Source organism: Nuphar pumila, chromosome 8 (assembly GCF_984573655.1).
Source record: "Nuphar pumila chromosome 8, dmNupPumi1.hap1.1, whole genome shotgun sequence".
Taxonomy (NCBI): Eukaryota; Viridiplantae; Streptophyta; class Magnoliopsida; order Nymphaeales; family Nymphaeaceae; genus Nuphar; species Nuphar pumila.
Window position 1 is genome coordinate 3,021,545 of NC_143256.1, and position 18,040 is coordinate 3,039,584.

General features: G+C 39.9%; 1 protein-coding gene across 2 annotated transcripts in view; it reads left to right on the plus strand.

Annotated features, from left to right (window-relative positions):
• Positions 1-18,040, plus strand: part of GCP1 (glycoprotease 1) — a 160,862-nt gene that overhangs the window by 36,625 nt on the left and 106,197 nt on the right. For both annotated transcript variants that reach the window (XM_090015948.1, XM_090015949.1), the window contains exon 6: positions 211-260. In XM_090015948.1, the coding sequence (XP_089872074.1) occupies positions 211-260 (50 nt within the window). The remainder of the gene's footprint in view (positions 1-210; positions 261-18,040) is intronic.

The following is an 18,040-nucleotide window of genomic DNA, read 5'->3' on the forward strand; positions in this document are numbered from 1 at the left end:
AAGGTCAATGCAGTAATTCGAGCTCTATCATTCTGTATTTATTTGGCTTATAAAGCTCAATAGTAAATTTCAACCTCACGTTGTAGCTTTGTGTGGATGCTAACATATGCTTCTAGATCTGTGGACTAGGATTACATATTCTATCTACATGTATACGACTTTTTAGATGTGATCGATTTCTGATCCTGGGATGATAACCATTTTGTTTAGGTTGTGTGAGCCAGAATTGCAATTTCCATTCCTTGCACTTCTAATTTCAGGTAAAATCTCTGTTTTTGTGCTTTCAGTTGTTTTGACATATATATATATATATTTTCTTCAGATTTTATGTTTTGTGTGAAGTGCTATACCTATTCATGTTTTTAATTGTTTATATATTTCAGTTTCTGAACATATTGACAGATTGTTGTATAAATCTATATAATTTTACATAGTGCTACGAAGTACGAACCATGTAAAAGGGCATATAAACCACATACATGTTCATGTTTGTTGGTGTAACGACCCTAAACTAACCCTCAAAAAAATGCAGAATTTTTTTTTGAAATGAATATATATTTTAAATCATTGCGGAAAGACAACCCATAGATCCGGGGCACATTACAAATTTTATATTCACCCAACCAATATCCATTCCAAAACATAAATTTATTCAATTCATGAACTTAAATTGAATGTATTTAACTTAATAACCCAATTTAAAGTTCAATAAGTTCCAAAAGAAACAATTAACTCCTATAGCAGTTAGAATCAGGGCCACCAAATCATAAATCCTCATCCTTTCCAGCAAGTCGGTCTCTTCGTCACTTTGCTCAGCTAAGACTAATCCTCAATACCTGAAAAAGGTTTTTAAAAAATGGGGTAAGAACCGAAGTTCTCGTACGAGACCCTCTTCAAATTCAATAATAAGAAAAGAAGCATACATCAAATCAAACATAAGTTTAAGAGGGCTTTAACACACAATTCACACTTTTTACCAGAGTTACCAGTCGAGGAAGCGGGAGCGGGAAGCGATACGGGAAGCGGGAGCGGGAAGCGAGGCACTTTCAAAAATTTAGGAAGCGGGGAAGCGTGGGACCACTTAGAAGAAAATTCCGAACCGTCTCGGAAACGACCTAGGAAGCGAACCGGAAGTGAGGGGAAGCGAAAAAAATGAAAAAAATGGGGAAACGAGGGGAAGCGAGGGGGAAACGTGGGGGAAGCGCGCTTCCCATTTATGGGAAGCGCGTTTCCCATAAAAGGGGGACGCGCTTCCCATAAAAGGGAAGCGCACTTCCCAAAAAAGGGGGACGCTTCCCCTCACGCTTCGGAAGCGCGACGTTTCGCGCTTCCGAAGCGCGCTTCGGGGAAGCGCGTTTCCCCTTTTGCCTAGGCGCTTCCGGTAACTCTGCTTTTTACGGACTTGCAATATAAACTAATTTAATTTCAGGCAATCACAATTTACATGTTACATAAACCAAAGTGGATGCATGGACCAAAGATTAATCGATGCATGAATCAATGTAGATTTCATGAGTGACTTTTTTGTCTAATTGTTAATCATCGCTTTTGAATGCATGCTCATACTTCATGCAACACATTTAAGTTTCATCTTGCATAAAACCCGCGAATACTGGAGACGGGTTACAATCCCGAGGTTCAAGACAGTCCTCAGTTTGTATCTTAATCACACAATTGTATTTTATTAATTGGGTCAGACATATGTCCCTCGACCAACGTCAAAAATCATCACCCTAAGTTGGAATATTAGGAATCGTCACCTAATGCTAGTACAACTACATCATCACCCTTCGACACCATTTTTCTTGGTATGCTAATACTTGTAGCTAGGCCAGACAACATCACCTCCAAGTAAAGTGGTGGAAGTTCCTTACAACCGTGGCCAGAAACATAAACCGCCTATCAGGTTCTTAGAGTAAACATTTCATACGGCGTTCAGTATCCTTACGGTCCCTCATGACCGTCATCCAAGGATCTCACTATTTCAGAGGGCAACCAAGGAAGAAAAAAAATCAATTACACTGTTTAGGTCTTTTAGATTATAAAGTTCTTTACATAAGAACATCATGCAGATATCCGATGTGGGTTATTACCCACTCTATCATAACAGTGTAAATATTGTGCTACATGCCAAATCACAACCATATACATTAACATGTCCGTGTACTTTACTTGCATTATTCTCAATTACACGTACCAAACACATGACTTCAAAGTCCCACAAATGGCTCAATATTAGCCCCTCACAGGCAGCTTTCAAAGAATCACTGAAGGTAACACGGTTATGAATTTAATTGGGAAGAGACAGGTGTAAGGAACTACGAAAACAAAATAAAATTAGGATTTTAAATAATGCCCGCAAAGACTGATATATATATATATATATATATATATATATATATATATATATATATTCTATCATACATGAAAGGAAATCAATGAGTTTACCTAAAAAAATCCCAGTCCTTTATGGTTACCGTGAAACTTCAAAACCAGTTGCTAAAAAAATAGCTTAATTTGGATATGACAACTATTCAGACTTAATTTCATTTAAAATCCCAGTTTTAAATCGCTTAACCAGGTTCAGACTTTTACTTAATAAACTCCACATTTAATCAAAAATCCAAATTTAAGTAATTGATCTCCAGATTTGTTAAATAAAAACTTAAAACCCATTAATGATTTAAAGTCTAATTCCTCTAAATCCAAAAATCGTTAATTCAGTATCTAAGTCTGATAAATAGAGAAAAGTGGAAAAACATCCTATTCCTAGTAGATGCAATTATACAGGATATATATACATGTAAAATATGAAAGCTTACAAAGGCTAGATGTTGAAGTTGTCCTTTGTACTTTGACATCTAATAAAGAATAATGACCATATAAACATTAGGCAGAAAACAAATTGGCAGACCACAATCATTGCAACTACGTCTCTCTGCTAAAAAACAAAGAGTACAAAGTTTCAACACAATTTAAGTCAGCCCTCAACACAAAGCCCGCAGTAGACACACAAATCAAAGAAACTTACAAAACATCCTAAGCATGGTCAGAAATCGATAATGTTGCACAAGACATGAACCTGGCCCAAAAATACCAGAATGATGGTAAAATAAAATGGGCCTCCCAAATGAATAAAATTCATTAAGGTCCACGCCATGAGACAAGACTTTTCTCAACAGCAAAATACGTGGACCAGCACCATAAATCTTCTTAAAACTAAATAGTTAGACTCTTAGATGGTAATGATTGCCACATTCCTAACAAGAGTTGCCAGTCGGGGAAGCGGGAGCGGGAAGCGAGGCACTTCCAAGATTTTAGGAAGCAGGAAGTGTGGGATGACTTAGGAGCGAAGCAGAAATCGTCTCAAAAGAGAGAAGAGAAGCAAACCAGAAGCGACCTAGGAAGCAAATTGAAAGCGAGGGGGAGCGAAAAAAGAAAACAAACAGAAAAAAGGAAAAAAGAAGGGGAAACGAGGGGGAATTGAGCTTCCTATTTAAATATGGTGCTTCCCAGCGCATTTCGAAAGCACCACGTTTCACTCTTCCGAAACGTGCTTTTGGTCTGGTAACCTTGTTCCAAACCATTATATAACAAAAACGATAATGGAGGGTTGGAAATATAAAGAGAATTAGGGAAATACATGAAGAAGAATATTAGCAACTAAGCACGTTTCAACTCCTAGAGGAAGGCCTTAGAGGCAGCAGTCACTTAATAATCCAAAGCAAATCTCTATTCAAGAATACTCCGACACACTCAAAAACTAAAATATCCATAAACAGCGGATGCCAAAACCGACCATCAGATGGTATAAGTCAAACCGTAGACCTGAGTTAGTGTAATACCAACAAGATTCACCTGTAACCCACACTACAACCACAAAAATTAGTGGAAAACTAATCTTTGTCCAAATTGGCAAAAATGCCCGTAACCTCAACATACATGAAACACGAATTACACAGAAGATAATCACAACAGAAAAATAGCAGCCTAAAACCTTTAAATCCATCTAAACATGATCCCAACCACATAAATCAGTCCGTGCAAAAAAAAATCCCAAACTTATAAACCGAACCCATTTTTCTTTCTTCCTCTTAACCCCATGTCTGCTTCGCTCCATGCTTAACCTCTCACCTATCGAAACATGAGAGGAACCCGTACCTTTGCTACAGACTAATCTAAGGGAGTCAATTCCTAGCAAAACAGGAGAGAGGTTGGAGGTGTAATGCCCCCAAAATCCTGGACTTGCAACCTTTTAGGAAAATTTTGAAAGCCTTGTAATAATTCCTTTATCAGAGTTTTGAATAGTAATTCAGCGAAAAATGATATTTTTGAAAATAACAAGTCAACGGACCTTGGGCGCATTACTTGTGAAACCTTTCCTTTACACAACGGATTTGAAACTCCGTTTAGTTTTAATAATTTAGAGTTTATATAAACGAGGAATTTTCAAGGAAACCCTTATGTAAAATTATAGAAACGTCCTCAGGAGAGAAACATCAGGGAAAGAGTCTAATCTTGATACCATCACGTCATCGTGCCATCGCTTGTCGTACCGACCTAATCATCACCTGCACCCATAAGATGGGTCAGTTTCATGAGAAACTGGTAGGTGGACAAGTATAACAATTTAGAACAAAACTAACACATGCTTTATTTCATACATGATATGCAATTTAATATAAGTAAAAATAAGCATGTTAATCTTGTTTCTGTATCGTTCCAATATTATCAGATGTCTTCGGAGAGTAAGCAAAATAATCAAAATGAGCATGCTAACAAAATTCAGAACCAAACTAATATATACGTTGTTCCTTTCGCGATGTGCAAGTCAAAATAAGTAAGGTGAACATGATAACTTTATTTCTATATTAGCTGCCCTGAAGGTATGCACAAGAGAAACGTAGAAACAACCGAGACTGTTTGGGGGTTTGTTATGATATATATTTTTGATACCTCGAACAACTAGCTGAGTCCGCTCCTAAGGGGATGGTCAATGATCGAGAGAGAATTTTTCAGAGGCCACTCGTTCAAGGGATACATCGAACTTCTGCAGAAGTTCTGTGAGATCTACTATCTAGGATAATTTTTAGTAGTCCTGTCTCCTCACTCTGATGACTGGGGACACAGTCATTTGCCCAACGGGTGGTTGTTAACAACCTGTCCATCAGAGTTTCTGTACCATCCCATCCTCTCCCTTGATGGAAACAAAGAGGCAAATGGATACGTCAGATTCAATTTTAACTGACGACCCATTCTACATGCTCTGGTCTTTCAAACCAGTTCGAACATTTTGCCTGTGAAGGCGATCATCACTATTTATGTGATTTCAACAACGTGCATTTTGCATGCGTCGAGGTTACCATAAACCTCTCAGCCAGTGTTGTGAAAAGCGTTGAGGTGTAGCGAGGCACTCCACCAAAATCTGAGTCGAGGCGTAAGCCTAAAAAAAAAATCAACTTAAAAAAATATCTAAAATTATAAATAAATAAAAAATCTTTAATGATGAAGCAACAACCAACAAGAAATAAAAAATCTCAAATAAATACTGAAAAAATCTGAGATTAACATGTAAAAGTAACATTAATGCAACCACTTGATATATGTAAGTATCTAAGAAATAAAATATGAGCATTCATTCAATAAAAAATTAACATTAACAACGAAATGCATATTAGCATTAACAACATCATGTCATAATTAAAATGGAGCCTAATTTAGAGTTTTTACCCTTGCAAGGAGGGGGGTTCGGGGGCTCCCTGTAACGACCCCACTCCTTCCTTTTCAAAAAATGCAAGATTTTTTATTTTTTTTATATACAGAAACCGTCCCAAGGATCTGGGGTCCTCACAGTTCCACTTACCATTGGATATTCCACCACCACAATGTACTGACAATCATCATCAATGAGTAGTAACACCAACCATTTATTCATGAACCAAAGTAAATTGTTATTATCGTTCTTTATACAACTAAAGAGTATAAGAACTGAAGAGAACAATGGAGTCAAAAACAAAAATAAAATCCCTCTGCCACTGCCGAACTATCCACTCCAAAATGTGAACCTCGTCCATCCATAGTGAACAACTCATCTCTCACTGCTCTCCATTTCCTGTAAAACCAACGAAGTAGAAGGGTCAGAACAAAATTCTGAGCACTACTAATTCAAGGAAATTAGGTGAGACAAAGATCATGAGTAAGATTTCATATGTTGGTTTGAGTGAGTGCAGATACAACCAACATGCAACATCCGATCCTGCATAAGTGTAACAGAATATTCATACTCACGGCTAAAGGACAGTAAGACAGTAACACATAGCAATAATAAAACATTTCAACATGCTTTTAAGAAATGAATTGCATACATTTACCATATCATGAACTAGAGATCATTTCAATTGATGCATGACTTAGTGCAAAGAAGAAAATGCATGGCTTCCTTATTATCTTATAATTAAGTTTGAGTTTTCTTTCCATATGCATGACCTTATTTAATGCATACAACTTTAGGTTTCTCTTTGAAATTTCCATCGCCCGCGGATACACCAAACGGGTAAAAACCTCGAGGTCAAGTAGGTTTCCAGGGTAGATTAGCACACAATTTGGTATTTTATTGCTGGGTCCCAACCTAGCCCTCGACCGAGTCACCCTCGGAACATTAGACCTCCACATCTAATGTCGGAGACACAAGGGACACCCCACGCCCACAAGTGCCACTTCCTTTGGTACCAAACAAATTCACAGCTGTGACCAACACCACCACTCCCGGGTAAAGTGGCGGGGTTCTCCCTAAAACCGTGGCCAGGAGAAAGAACCTCTATATCGGGTTCTGGGGGGCCAAAATTCACGCACACGGAGTTTTTGTATCCTCACAGCCTCCCCAGGACTGGAAACTCTAAGATCTCCATTCTCCAGATGGAAGACCTCAGATCAAAAGTTACACTGTTCTTTATTATGTTTTTATTTAATTCAGTTCTAAATTCTGCAACATCCTATGCAAAAGTGAAGTGTAAAGCTCGCATACACCCCTGCGAGAACTCATATGGGACTCCCGCCCACGAATACCCTGTGAACAGTGTAGTAGTATGCCACCATCTTACGTTGTGTAAGTGATGCAGCCAATGTGGAAACAAAACCACTTTCTTAATAAAGTGCACAAATTACCACACCATATGCATGTACTATCCATGTACAAGTGTCTCTATGACACCCCCTACCTCTTATGCATTCATCCATCGTTCATAAATTCATGACAACAATCTATGCATGATATCACATTTTAAAACCCACATTGATCCATATATGCACATGAGGCTTTAAACAATACATACTTCCATGTAACACGCCACATATTTCAACAAGCATTCATGATTAAGACAAACAGCAGTATACTAACCAGGCTCACGTTTAAATATCATGAAATGAAATGCTATCATTCATCCATCCCTCAGAATGGTGTAAAAATCCCAGCACCTATTATAAGAAGTAGTTAGGCTTGCCACACTCGGCCTATCGTCCTACTGTCTAAGTGGTCCACCCTACTTAGACTGCTGGCTGGACTAGCTAGATTAGATCATCCAGCACATCCCCTGAGCCTGTTACTGCACACATACTATCATAAAAAGAAAGAAAAGAACAACAGTCCATTCCCCTACGGCTGATAGTCTATATAACAAAGAAAACACCATTAGCAGCCGACTATGGAGAGACAGTAGTAGCATAAAAAAAATGCTAATAATGGCAGCCATCGGTACCCATCGAATGTATCCGACGGGTCAGGCTGCTGTCATGCCTGTTACAACATCTGTGCAACCCTTGTACCCAACCTTTTCTATTATAGGATAATAGATTTGACACAACAACTATAGTCTTCCATTGTTTTCTCTAAATTTCAAGAGTTCAACATGTAAATTCAGACACAGCAGATTCTCACGCATGTAGAAATAACAAGATTTAACTTCATCGTATTAATAACAAGAAACATGATCTAAATACACCCTCAACTTCATCGATTTCTTTCTGCTTTTAAACTACCATTCCCACACTATATTCTGAGCAAATAATTTCAGGTAAGCCAAAGAAATTATCATATTATGCATACTGGAATTTACTACAAATCAGAGCACACCAAATATAGCAAAGGACTCTAGCTCAACACACCCATACACACCCAGCCTGTGCTCATCGATTTCCAGGCTAAAGAACCCCCAAATCCGGGGTATCCCCAGCAAGAACTGGGCTGCCGTAACCGGCTGTCTTTGCCCTCCACCGACCCCATGTCGGCCAAATTAAAACCCTTAGGATTTAGGGTTGGACCAGCATCATTCCCCAACCCAGACCGCTACCCATAAACCCCCTTTCCCTTTTCGTTTCTTGAAAGACAACACTAGCAATAATCCGAAATCCTATTCCCAGACCCTCTCTCTCCTCAAACCCTCATACAAGATCGAACCCACGCTCGATCCCTCACCCATTTTCGAGAATAGCCGTACCTTTTTACGGTGATTTCCGGCGGCTGGTGGCTTCCGTCGTGAAGAGGTGCAGGCCGATGGTGTTTCCCCCCCTACAGCCGTGAAGGCTCCTTCCTCCACTGTGTACGCACCGGTCGTGAGAGGGAGGAAGGTCGAGTGGGAGAAGCAAAACCTGAATGTGGGGGCTTCCCCTCCTTTTTAATGCCGAGCTCCCCCCCCTTTTCCACCTCCTTCCGAGAAAAGAGGGGTTGGTTACGTTCGGCGTAACCTCCCCCTTTCACCTTTCTTGCCTTCTTGAAATGCAAGAATCGTGCTTGAGGCACGATTCTTGACTTTTATTTCATAATACTCGCACTCGGGTCCGGGTCCAAACCCTGCGACCCGCAACACACGATCCAACATATACTTGGATCCGGGTCTTTCTGTGCTAACGGATCCTCAGTTGGATCCTTGCGGGTCCAACTGTGGATCCGACCCTAATACCTGAGTATTTTCCTAATTAGATTTATTATAAAATCCGAATTTTATACCTATTTATTGATTCCTTTATGGGTCCGGATATCGGGTCCTAGACCCAAATCGACTAAATATGCCCTAATTCTTCCGGATATTACACTCCCCCCGGCACGGGTCCCATTGCCCGTTCAACGGGCGGGGGTCCAGGGGGGCCCGCTCCTTGCGGGGGTCTCTTGGGGGCAGCACCCCCCAGAAGAAATATTTTCTTGGACCCTGCTTAAAACAATAAATGGCAGGGGCCTTGGCCCCTGCTTGACAGGGACCAGAAGGCCCTGCCTGTCGGAATAAATCGCACGGTAGGGGTCGTGCCCCTGCCTGATGGAGAGATTGAAGAGAGGGAGGCAGACATGAAGGAAAAAAAATGAAGGGGGTCGGGGTTACATGAGGTCTGGCAAGGGTTGCCAGCGTTGCGACGACTTCCGGCGAGAAGGAGGAGGCCGAGAAGGGCGAGACTATGAGAGACGAGACAGAAGGACTGCGAGACATGACAAAGAGAGGGATTGCGAGAGACGAGAGAGAGAGGGGCTGCGAGAGACGAGAGAGAGAGGGAGAGACTGTGAGAGATGAGAGAGAGGGGCTGCGAGAGACAAATTACGGCCCTGACCCTCATTAGGGTCGGGGGTAACATTTTAATGTTGGTCAAATGAGGGCTTTGACCCTCATTTGACCAACAACATGAGGTGTGCGCGCCTCACGGTGAGACGCACCTCGCCTCGAGGCATACGCCTCGATGCTTTTACGCTTCATGACTGTGCCTCAATGCATAAAGGCCCTTGCCTTGAGGCGAGACACACTTTTTGCGCCTTGAGGCACATTTTTAATAACACTGCTCTCATCCAATCATCGTAGTACTAACATACCGTGCATGTCTGATAGTACCGCTACGAGGAGAGGGGTATAGGTTTCTTCGAAATAAACCCTAGCTTTAATGTATTGAAAGAAACAATGCAATCAATTTAACTTAAATTTGACATGCTCTGGTCCTTTAAACCAACACTAGCATCTTGCCTGTGAAGGCGAAACATCACTATATAAGTTATTTATAACATTGTGCACTTGCACGTTACGAGGTTACCGTAAACCTTTCATCCAATCATCGTAGTACTAACATGTCACACATGTCTGATAGTACCGCTACGATGAAAGGGGTATTGGTTTCTCAAAAAGAAACCCCAACTCTATTGTGTGGTAAAATAAACGATGTAACCATTTTATTTTAGTTTGACATTATTTGGTCTTTCTAACTACTTTTATATCATTGTACAATTTGCAAGGTACGAGATCGCCACAAATCTCTCATCCAATTATCGTAGTATCAACATGCTGCGCATGTCTCACGACATTGCTTACGATAAAATGGGTATGGGTTTCTCAGAAGAAACCCCAACGAAACACATTCCCATGCTCCCATCCGCGGATATCCGGGTTATATCGGATATTAAATCGAAGTTAAAACATTTTCTCCTATCATGCCGCTTTGGGAAAAATGTAGTTGCAATTAGGCAACCCCTAAATATTCAAATCTTGCTTTTCAAAACTACGCATTTTTTAAATGCTGGATTATCGCAAGGAATTCCTTTTCTTTAAAGTTTTAGCGTCCATGCGCAAATCCGTGTCTTTTGCAAAAGAGCAAGCATGGTACAGGGTAGGATAGAATACGTGCTTGTGTGTCTTACGCGGTTGCATATATATATATATATAAGAACTGATATGCTTGAATCCCAATTTCAGTATCCTAAAAACAATATGCATGAATCCCATTACTCAGCATATACTGAATTTACATAAACAACACATATGCACAGGTTATAAAAACAAACAAACAGTGTGCTGTTTTACACAGCGTATGCCAGATTTACATAACAGCATATATGCACAGCTAAAAAAAAAACAGAAAAAACAAACAAACAGCCTACTGATATGCTAGAACCCCAAAACCTCTCTTGATCACCTATCAAAACAGAGTTTAATGGATTCCAAACCTAACGTGAACATCTGTGAAAGTCTATTATTTTATTGGTTTGAAAACAAAAATCCAACGTGAACATTTATCAACACATATTTTTCATTGATCCAAGATCCAACGTGAACATCTATCAAAAAAACAGTTTTTTAATGATTTAAAAACCCCACTTGAACCAAAAGAAAAAAACAGATTTCTTTTTATTCACTTAAACAAATACAAGTTAGCATCATATTTCTTTTTATTCACTTATTCAGTTCTTTTTAAGAAGGATCCCACTCTGGCTGAACTGAAGGTTTGGGGATGTGTTTTCTATGTACACGTTGATGATTCTCAACGTAACAAATTTCTTCCTAAAGCATCAATATGCAAGTTTGTCGGGTATGATAATGAACACAAAGGTTATCATTGCTAGAATCCGGTAAAACGTTGTATAATTGTGTCCAGGCATGTCGTTGTTGACGAGCATAATTAAGTCTTCACAGAAAAGGACTCCAATGCGGAAAGATCCTCCCATAATTATTATATGCAGGATTGGATGAATATGCCATGTTGCAAGGTGTTGAGGTGCGGTGTCAAGAAAATCATGACGACTGCTCTGGGGATGTGTTTGCTATGTCCTGACCGTGTATAGACATGCAACATTAAGGAGCTGATAATTCCTCACACTCGCTGGCCTCTTTAGCAGTGAACCAAATATTGTAGCGGGAGATAATTTTTCAGCAAGTGCACCCATTGGCAACGATAAAAGATTTGGACAGGTTTATCATAGAAAAGCAAAAGAAATGACGAATAATGCTGTTTAACAGGATATGGATCAGCATGCTAATGTTGAGGTGAAATGTGATACGGGTCAACAGGAACTGGTGGAACCAGCTGTCGAAATGTGCAGATCCACCAGATAGAGGCATCCTATTGACAAGTGGGTGAGTTATAGTGCTTTTAGTCATGATTATCAGGTATACTTTCATACAATGATGGAGGCCCAAGAACGTAAACACCACTCATAAGCAGCAAAATATTATCGTTGGGTTGAGGCCATGAACGAAGAAAAGTGTGAGTTGCATGCTTGTCCGACATGTAAAATAGTGGACAGACCTGTTGACAAAAATGTCGCTGGCAGCAAGTGGGTATACAAGATAATACTGAAATGAAATGGGGATCTTCGAAACACGAGCTTAGATTCACAAGGGCAAGTGTCAAGAATGACACTAAAGCATAACCCTTAAAAAGGGTATAACCTATGTCACATGGGTGCGGGTGCGGGTGATGGGATTCGACACTTCCAAAAAACCCAGGTGCGGGGGTGTGGCAGGGGCAAAAATGTAAAATATATATATAAGGGGGTCCGGGGGTTCCCCCGACGCGGGTTGGGGGTCCAATTTTTTTTGCTGGTCCATAGGATTCTTCAAATTTCATTTTATATACAGCTGCACGACAGCTAAAAGAAATTTATTGGATTGGACATGTGGAAAAGAGAGGTCTACACAAGGCTGCTACAGCTAGAGCATTCATCTCGTCAGGAGAACATCGTCAGTCAGGAGAACAGTGAATACTAATAGCCAGCAAGGCTACCACCATCATTATCATTTATTATGGAGAGAGAAAATCCTTTACGAAAAAGAAGGATCAGCAAGGCTACCACCATCATTTTATCATTTATTATGGAGAGAGAAAATCCTTTACGAAAAAAAGGATCAGCAAGGCTACCACCATAATTATCATTTATTATGGAGAGAGAAAATCCTTTACGAAAAAGAAGGATCTGGATTGAAAAGGCAGGAGCAGTAACAACTGTCAGCAGCTGTCAGCAAATTTTTTTTTTAAAATTCTGCAGCCGACAATTTTTTTTAAAAAAAAAAAATCCAAAAAAAGGACCTAAATGATCCTGGGTGCGGTCAACGCACCCAGGATCGGGTTGATCGCACCTGGTGCCGCACCCGCGTCGAGTCGCGTCGACGCGGGTGCGACACCCTGCTAGTCGAATCCCTGTGACATAGGGTATAACTGGAAACAAAATAAAAATAAAAATGTATTCTTTATTGATATGAAAAACCAATTGCTTAAGAAGCATTGGAATAAAATACAAGAGGGGCTGCACCCTTTTATATACACAGCTGAAAGCGGACTCAATAGAGCTGTTGGACACCGTCCAACAACTCTATTTAGAGCTGTTGGAATGTGTCGGTCCAACAACTCTATTGCTAGTCAAGTCTGGACAGGACTTGACTAGCAACAGTCATTCTAGTTCAAACTGAACTATATGACATAAAGACAAAAAATAAAAATAAAGGAAAAAAATTACAGAAAAGAAAGAAATGAAAAATGTATTTATATATATAATAATAATATAGTATTATTATATATATATACAGTTTTACATTTTAACACTCCCCCTCAAACTTACGGTACAATGAGCGAAAGTTTGTCTAAGAGAAAGTGAAATCAGGGAGCAGCGAGAGGCTTTGTAAAGAAGTCTGCTAACTGATATTCTGAAGTGACATGGCAGATCAATTATCCCGTGTAGATATTCCTCTTTGACGTAGTGACAATCCATTTCGATGTGTTTGGTGCGTTCGTGAAATATTCTGTTACTGGCAATGTAGATCGCACTTTTGTTGTCACAACACATTTGTGAAGCCTTTATTGCTTCAACTCCCATGTCAGCAAGCAGTCGTCGGTGTGAAAACACGTGAGAGAGAGAGAGAGAGAGAGAGAGAAAGAGAGAGAGAGAGAGAGAAATAACCTTTCTTGAGAAGTCGGCAGCACTTGATGTCTCGGTTGCTGCACTCGTGCCTTTATTAGTATAGGGTTACAATTATAATTTACAGGGACAAAATTGCCCCTTATAAGTAACACATGTTACATTATAATACAACTAAAGCAAAACACGTGGATGGATATGGATCTGATATCGGATCCATATCCAATCCATATTCCACATTCTGATACCCTCCCTTAAGTTGTGCATGGGGTTGAACCATGTGCAACTTGTGCTTCAGATACCAGAAGCGATGACTTGTAAGACCTTTTGTAAACATATCGGCAACTTGGTCTTCTGAAGGCACATAAACTGGTTCAATCTCTTTGTCGGCTATCTTTTGTCTGATGAAATGTTGATCGATTTCAATATGTTTAGTCCGACTGTGATGAACAGGATTGAATGCAATTTGTATAGCACTTCTATTATCACACATAAGTGTCGAATTTGAGATATCCTCTCCCATCTCTGTAAGAAGATGCCTAATCCAGGTCACTTCTGCTGTGGTAGCTGCCATAGATCTATACTCTGCCTCTGTGCTAGATCTTGCCACAGCCTTCTGTTTTCTGCTACTCCATGAGACAAGATTTCTCCCAACGAAAACACAGTATCCTGAAACAGACCTTCTCTCATCTGGATCCCCTGTCCAGTCTGCATCTGTATAGGCAAGTATGTCACGTTTTGGTGATTTCCATGAAGACTGAGTGTATGTGAGTCCATCACCCACCGTTCCTTTGAGATAGCGAAGGATGCGTTTGACAGCATCCACGTGACCAGTCTTTGGTTCATGCATGAATTGAGATACTTGATTGAGAGAATACACAATGTCTGGTCTAGTGAAGGTAAGGTATTGTAACATACCTACTAAACTCCGATACTTGACTGCATCAGGATATAACTCACCATCACAAATACTGAGCCTTTGGTTAACAACACTGGGTGTGGGTAGAGGTTTACAATCTGTCATTCCTGCTTTAGCCAGAAGATCAAGAGTGTATTTATGTTGAGTTAATGACATTTTATCACCTTGTCTATGTACCTCTACTCCAAGAAAATATCTCAGCTCCCCAAGGTCTTTCATTTTGAACCACATACTCAATAGAACTTTAATTCGCTGAATGTGGTCTGGAGCATTACCAGTGATAACAATATCATCAACATATATGAGTAAGAAAACCACAGTGGTACCGTTCCTATATATGAACAGAGAATGATCAAGTTGGGAACGAAAGAAACCATGTTTATGGATTTCTAAGGAAAAACTTTCAAACCATGACCTGGAAGCTTGCTTCAATCCATACAAAGCTCTGGTTAACTTGCATACATATTCTTTTGGGCTTCCCTCTGCATAACCTTGAGGCTGCTCCATATAGACTTCTTTCTTTAAGTCCCCATGAAGGAATGCATTCTTAACATCAAGCTGACTGAGGATCCACCCATGTTCAATTGCCAGGCCAAGTATAATGCGAATAGTTCCCATTCTCACCACTGGGCTGAATGTCTCATCACAATCCTGACTATATTCTTGAGTGAAACCCTTGGCCACAAGACGCGCCTTGTACCGTTCAATGCTACCATCCGGTTTATATTTAATTTTATAAACCCATTTGGAACCAACATTTTTATCTGGAGGACGACCAACTATCTCCCATGTTCGACATTCATGAAGTGCCTCGATCTCCTCATTCATCGCTTCAATCCATTTGTTGGATTGGATAACTTGATGAAAACCAAGTGGTTCATCGTGTTTTTCAATCTGGGATAGAAAGATCTGAAAGTCCATAGAAAAGTTATCATAACTAACCCACTTTTCAATGGGATGCCTTATCCTGCCTGATCTTCTTGGTGCTTCTCTGTCATTAGACAATGCAATGTGTTCTTCAGTAGGTACATTCGTTTGCTCTCTAGATCTCCTGGTATACACATTTTCTTTGTATCTTAGACACTCTGCTTGTGATGCATCATCTGAAACTGTCTCACCATGTATGCTTTCAGGAGACAGAATAGTATGCTCGGCAGCATGTGAAATAAGTTCAGCACTAAGCCATGGATCATACCAATTAGCAACTGAACCAGTAGGTTCACGATTGGCACCTGTTTCTTTTCCCAGAAAATTATTTTCATAAAAAACAACATTTCTGGAAATTCTGATCTTCTTATTGGCAAGATCATAGCATCTGTAACCTTTGTGTTCATCTGCATAACCTACAAATTGGCATATAGAGGCTGTCTTGGAATTTAGTTCTCATGGATTTGTCAATATGAACATAACATGTGCATCCAAAAACTCGTAACTCATTATAATCGGGATGTGCACCAAAGAGAATATAATAGGGAGATTGATTTTCAAGAATAGGCATGGGAAGGCGGTTTATCACATGAGTGGCAGTGTGAAAGGCTTCAGACCAAAGACTAATGGGTAAGTTACTCCCATGCATCATACTCATTGCACTTTCCACAATATGTCTGTGTTTACGTTCAGCAATTCCATTTTGTTGTGGTGTGTACGGGCAAGAAACTCTACGATGCATCCCATTATCTTGGAGAAAATCTAAAAATTCTTTAGAGAAATACTCACCACCCCCATCACATTGGAGAATTTGGATATTTTGAGAGAATTGATTTTTAACATAGGCATGAAAGTGACGGAAAATGGAAAAAACCTCTGATTTGTGTTTCATAAAGAATATCCAGGTAAAACGAGAGAAGCTGTCAATAAAGGATACATAATATTTACTTCCAGAAGAGGAAGGGTTAGGAGCTGGGCCCAAAACATCTGAACATATTATCTCAAAAGGTATAAAAGCTCTTTTATTTATTTGATGAAAGGGAAGTACATGACTTTTGCAGACCTGACAACTGGGACATATTTTATTTCTCAATAAAGGTGAAACAGACTCCGAAAGAAGACCATTGGACACTAACTTTTCAATAAAGACTTGACTACAATGACCAAGACGAGAATGCCAGAGATCTGACTTATTACATTTGGATGTACTTAGGACACTTTTGAGGACGAGATCAGACTGGGGCTTCAGGACACTGGAGGCTGGATCTTCATTAAAGATATACATGTCTCCACGTCGTTCTCCTTTAGCGAACATCTCCTTCGTTTGAAGATCCTTGACAAAGACAGAAGTAGGAGTAAATTCCACAGAAGAATTGGTAGAATCAACAAGCTTGGAAACAAATACAATATTTTTCTTTATATTTGGTGCATGAACAACATCAGATAAAGGAATGGATGACTTAGACAAAGGAATGACGACATTGCCTATGTTCGAAATAGGGTGGTGAGTCCCATCTTCGGTTACAATATTAGATCCTGATTTACGTGAACTGATTCACGTTGCTGAGGAAGGCAGATTCACGAGTTCTGAAAACTCGGCTTTTGCTGCAGCAGTCTTGGCTAGTGCACGTGAACAAATGTCGAGGAATAGGATTTGGTTGTTCACGTCGCTGAGGAAGAAGATCCTTTTTCACCCAGGAATACAGCGTGCTCTGATACCATGTGAAAACACGTGAGAGAGAGAGAGAGAGAGAGAGAGAGAGAGAGAGAGAGAGAGAGAGAGAGAGAGAGAGAGAGAGAGAACCTTTCTTGAGAAGTCGGCAGCACTTGATGTCTCGGTTGCTGCACTCGTGCCTTTATTAGTATAGGGTTACAATTATAATTTACATGGACAAAATTGCCCCTTATAAGTAACACATGTTACATTATAATACAACTAAAGCAAAACACGTGGATGGATATGGATCCGATATCGGATCCATATCCAATCCATATTCCACATTCTAATAGTCGGAGCCAAACTACTTCCATGGTCGTGGTTGCCATGGCTCTGTATTCAGCTTCGGTGGATTAGAGAGATACCTTCTGCTGCTTTTTAAACCTCCACGAGATCAATGATTCCCCTAAAAAGACACAAAAGCCAGTGGTTGAGTGTCTGTTATTGGGATCACATCCCCAATCAGCATCAGTATATGCAATTAAATCAAGAGAAGAGGAGGAAGATAAGAAAAGTCCTCGTGAAAGAGAGGACTTGATGTATCTGACAATACGAATGAGTGCTCCCATATGAACAGAAGTAGGAACATGTTGAAATTGTCTTGCTGTGTGAACAACATATGCTATATCTGGTCTGATAATGGATAGATAGGAAAGTGCCCCGACAAACTGTCTGTAAGGAGTAGGGTCTACAAGAAGTTCTCCATCATCAATCTTCATTTTAACATTAACAACTTCTGGAGTGTCAACTTTCTTATCATCAGTAATACCAGACCTGAAAACAATATCCAAAGCAAATTTAGTCTGAGATAATAAATATCCTC